The sequence below is a fragment of the Sapajus apella genome, unplaced genomic scaffold (assembly GCF_009761245.1).
Source record: "Sapajus apella isolate SASKATOON/1434 unplaced genomic scaffold, GSC_monkey_1.0 scaffold39, whole genome shotgun sequence".
In the NCBI taxonomy this organism is placed as follows: Eukaryota; Metazoa; Chordata; class Mammalia; order Primates; family Cebidae; genus Sapajus; species Sapajus apella.
Genome location: NW_022436979.1, coordinates 8,872,342 through 8,877,361, shown reverse-complemented (window position 1 = coordinate 8,877,361; position 5,020 = coordinate 8,872,342). Strand labels below are relative to the sequence as shown.

General features: G+C 42.0%; 1 protein-coding gene across 1 annotated transcript; it reads right to left on the bottom strand.

Moving 5' to 3' along the window:
* Nucleotides 1–1,698: 1,698 nt before the first annotated feature.
* ADAM29 (ADAM metallopeptidase domain 29) lies at nt 1,699–4,684 on the bottom strand. Its single transcript, XM_032298687.1, has one exon. The coding sequence runs from the start codon at nt 4,508–4,510 to the stop codon at nt 1,748–1,750; it is 2,763 nt and encodes a 920-aa protein (XP_032154578.1). The 5' UTR covers nt 4,511–4,684; the 3' UTR covers nt 1,699–1,747.
* Nucleotides 4,685–5,020: the final 336 nt, after the last annotated feature.

The window sequence follows — 5,020 nt, the reverse complement described above, 5'->3', positions numbered from 1 at the left end:
GTGTGTGTGTGTGTGTGTGTGTGTGTGTGTGTGTGTGTGTTGGGAAAAGCAGCAAAGTAGAAAGGACTTACAGAGTGCCTACATAAACTGGTTATAAGTAACATACAAATAAGGAACAACAAACTGCAGAAGGCCGCAGGAGGCCGATGAGGAAGGCCTTTCCATGCATCATGTTCCAGTGCAGGGTGACCTAGGCTCTATTACCTAAACATTGTACTCAATGACATAAAACCTCTTCATAGCACTATGACATAGCCAGACTTGTAGCCTCCTTGTAAGGCCCACATTCCATCAACTGCACATAGATAATAAGCTAAAGATAACCACATGTTCTTGTTTTGTGAAACTCTAAAACTGCCACTGTTTTCAGTCCTTATGATACCACACCAGTTCTGGCTCACTGATTCACTTCCAACTCACTGATTCACTCCACCATTACTCCACCCCTACCCTATAGATCAGAGTGATTGTAATCAATAAATAGTGTGGATGATCAGAGCTTAGGGCCTTCACTGTCTCTGCCAAAGTAATGAGTAATGGCCCCCTGCTCCCACTATCTCTCTTAATCTGTCTTTTTCTCATTCCTTTGTCTCCACCCAACACGGGGTACCCACTAGTGATGTATACGGCTGGTTCCCTATGTGTATGTGTGTGTATTCCATTAGTTCTGTCCCTCTAGAGAATTCTGACTAATACACCAATCCACCAGTGATGGGCACCTAGGTTGATTCTATGTCTTTGTTGCTGTGAATAGTTCTATGCTTCATCTCATTTTATAATCAAAGGAAGCCAGAAGTTGAAAGAGAACTGTTATTATTATCCCACCTTATTTTGAAGTAAACTGTCTAAAAGTTTAATTTTTTCAGAGATAGTGAAGGGCAATGGTAAAAAAAAAGAAAAAAGAAAAACACATAAACATAAACATTAAAAGTAAATTTTAAAAAATAAAGCATATAATGCCTTCTCACTCCTGCTTCATCGATTATACCAAGATTAGTACTATAACAGAGCTCAGTCAGAAGAAGGGAAACCACATGAGTGATTTTGGAGGAATATAATTAAATATAAGTAACCAGGTAAACAGCAGTTGAAAAACAGAACAAGGTAGACACCATGCTACTAATTGGCTACTAAATATAAACTACTAATTGCAAAAACAACAACAAAAAGATTCAATTCACGAAGCTAAGTAGCAAATGGAAAAGACAGGTGTTAGTTGAACCTAGAAGATAGTAAGACTGGCCCCGTGGATCTCAAACTCAGAACTCCAACAACAGGTATTCCTCAGCTGCTGTTGGAAGTTTGGGACGTTGGTAAAGAGCTTGAAGAGTTGAAATCCAGAACCCTGAGTGTAACACACCAGATAGCAGAGAATAATTTTTTCTGAAGTGAGATTTAAAAAGTAGGGGGAGATCAAAACCAAGTATTGCTACCAGCGTAAAATCTATTATTCAGGAAACACTGATATAAACAGGAAGAAAACAGATCTCCCAGACTCCTAATTTCCAATTCATTATTCCTGTTGCAAAACCCTATAGAAAGAGGGCTGGTCTAGCAGAAATATGGTTCCTATAAAGCTGAGTGAGAATGAAGAAAGGATTTGGAAGCTGAGAAACAACAAGTTAAAAACGGTTGCGCCACATATATGCTATGGCTTTTTTAGGAAATATAAAGTGGCAAGTTTTTGAGAAAAATAAACTTTCAAATTATTTAAAACAATGAAGCATAAGTAGAAACATACTAGCAATTATTTTTTTAATGTACCTTGTCTGGATACAGTTTTTTGAATTGGGACTGATTGCTTTGGTTTCCCAGCTTGACTCTGGGAAGGCGTCAGGTGAGCTTGACTCTGGGAAGGCGTCACCCGAGGTTGACTCTGGGAAGGCATCACAAGAGGTCGACTCTGGGAGGGCATTACCCGAGGTTGACTCTGGGAAGGCGTCACAGGAGGTCGACTCTGGGAAGGTGTCACCCGAAGTTGACTCTGGGAAGGCGTCACAGGAGGTCGACTCTGGGAAGGTGTCACCCGAAGTTGACTCTGGGAAGGCGTCACAGGAGGTCGACTCTGGGAGGGCATTACCCGAGGTTGACTCTGGGAAGGCGTCACAGGAGGTTGACTCTGGGAAGGCGTCACCCGAGGCTGACTCTGGGAAGGCGTCACCCGAGGCTGGCTCTGGGAAGGCGTCACCCGAGGCTGGCTCTGGGAAGGCGTCACCAGAGGCTGGCTCTGGGAAGGCGTCACCCGAGGCTGACTCTGGGAAGGCGTCACCCGAGGCTGACTCTGGGAAGGCGTCACCAGAGGTTGACTTTGGGAAGGTGTCACAGGGGGTTGACTCTGGGAAGGTTGACGCTGAATTTTTTCCTTTTCTTTTGCAGATAGAGGCTGAACATCTTGTTGTTTTTTTGTAGGCTTTCTCTTTTTACAAAGTCCATAAAGAAAACAGAATAATATAAACAAAACAATAGGCAACAATATACACAGAAAACAAAACTCTTTCTTCCTTCTCTTAGGGGGTGGGCCACTGTCAACACTACCTCCATAGCCTTCTATCAGGCAGTTGGGAGGGTCCCACAAGTAATTGCAATGGCAGTGATGTTTATTGTTGCAGATACCCCTCTTGTTACAAAATGCAGGTGAGCAATTGCTATTCAAGATGTTTACGTGGACACAGTGCCTATGGATGCATATATGATCTGTCCCACACTCTGTGCCATCTTTCACTTCACCAATATCAGGTCCCTTCATCCCAAAATGGTAATCAGTACTCCAGCACATTATTTCCTTGAAGCGAGCCCCAAGCACACTAGAATGATCATGCAAATTGGGAATTTCGGCCACATTCTCACACTGAATTCTTCCACACTGAACATCAGAGATATTACATTTTATGTATGTAGCATCTTTGATACCACAGTTACCAACACGCTCACCTAAGGTGTTCAATTGTGTGTAGCAAATCTGTCTTGCAGTCTTTGCCCCTGCACCAAAAATCCTCTGACACTGTTCATTGCGGTCATGACATCTCTTTTCATAGCAGTAGGCCTTCTCCCCACAGGGAATTCCATCTTCCACGTATACATCATCTGGGCACTTATGGGAAGTTCCATTGCACCATTCTGGAAGATCACATTCACTGATCTCCTTTCTACACACTTCCCCTGATGGTAGGAACTTGCAGTTTTTGCAACAAAGTCCAAAAGCACAGGTAGAGCCATCAGTCAGAGTGCAGTTTGGCAGACAGCAGGGATCTTTGGCGCAACGCTTTAAAGGTCCACAGTCACATTCCTCTTCTTCTTCAACAACACCATTCCCACAGCGTTTCACACTAAAGATGTCCTTTGTGTATAGATGTTCAATCAAACACCTTGACCGCCCTGTAGTAGACCAAAAAGAACCATAACTGCAATTGCTAAATTTAGTTACTAGTGGGTTAAATTCATGCATTATGCATACATGATGTGAACACCTACATGGATAAATATCATGGCTCATGCCCAAATTATGACCTAGATGATGAGTCACTGCAATTGCAAAAGGGCCCAAAGTTTTGTTCAGGAAAGTAACAATTGCACAACTACGCTGTGGTATGCACATTCCTCCCTGCACTGCTAAGCCACTTAACCCTCTTAATCCTAGATTTGTAAAAAGATGTGTGGCATCAGGTTGTAGCCGGGGATTAATGTTTTCCAACTTCCACTTGCAAAATAGGTACGCAGATTTCCTTACGTCATCTACTACAATGGGATTTTTGTTAGTCCAGATCTCCAAACCAAATAATAACACCTTCACACCAAGTACATCGAAGACGGAATCCACTACATTAACAATAACATATAGATCCTCCAGCAACTTTGACTCATTCCTTTCATAACGAATGTATAGATAATTATCAATCACAACAACAATTTCAATAATCTTAAAATGGATCCACCAGCCCTCATAAGAACTTTGCTTCAGAGTGGAATTATCAATTTCTTCAAATTCAATTTGACATGTTATTTCATTTTGCATCAATCCGGATCTCATGGTTGGAAATTGTTTTTCCTCATTGTCCATCTTATACACCAGATGTTCAAATGTGGTAGAAAATGCTAGGGGCTTGATTTCATAAGCAATGTCATTTATCTGTAGTATTCCTTGAAATCCCCCAAAACAGGTACTGAGGGAAACCAGGGATTCTGAGTCCCCTTCCACATAACCATGATAGTAGCAGTTATTCTGTACAAAAGGCTGGTCTTCAAGGATAGCACCTTGGTCTGTATAGGTGAACACAGGGAGGTGTTTGGAAATCAAAAGTTTCTTAACCTTTATGTGGATAATGTGTTTCTGGCCCCCAAAGTGCAGGACATAGGAGAGCCAGCCTGGTGGTTTCATGCCTCCAGCAGTGCCAGTTATCCTCATGGGAATCACCACATCTGGGGTGCTGTGATATTGGGGGTGCTCATCCTGGGTGTGTCCAGAACAGGACAGAAACACCCCAAGCCAGTACAGCAGGAGTAATGTCTTCATTTTCCACAAGGCTTCAAATCACAGTGATTTTGAAGTCACTTTTATGGAAACACTGATCCAGAGGAGAAGTCAGGGCTGGAGTCACAGGGGGTGTGGCCCCTTCTTCTGAGTTGGTCAGTGTGTGGCACTAATCATTAAAAATCCTTCTTCTGGCAGAGTTGAACCATCAGAGCTGCAGCACTGTAAGTAAAACAAAAAGCAGCACATGGATGAGTGTGACTGTAAGAGAATACAGTGGGGAAGGGGAGAAATGGAAAAGGATCAGATAAAGTGATTAATGCTTTGATCAAGGAATGACTCAAGAAATTGCCTAGAATTTGCTTTTAAATATTGATAGGGAAAAGGGAATAGGGAGTTTACAGAAAATAAAACTTGGCCATACATGGATGGTTATTGAATATAATGATGGAAACTTGACTCACTATACAGTACTTTATAGATAATTATTTGCAAATATTTTCACAATAAATAACTAAAACAAAAAGCTCTTAAGGGTGAGCTGAACTTATA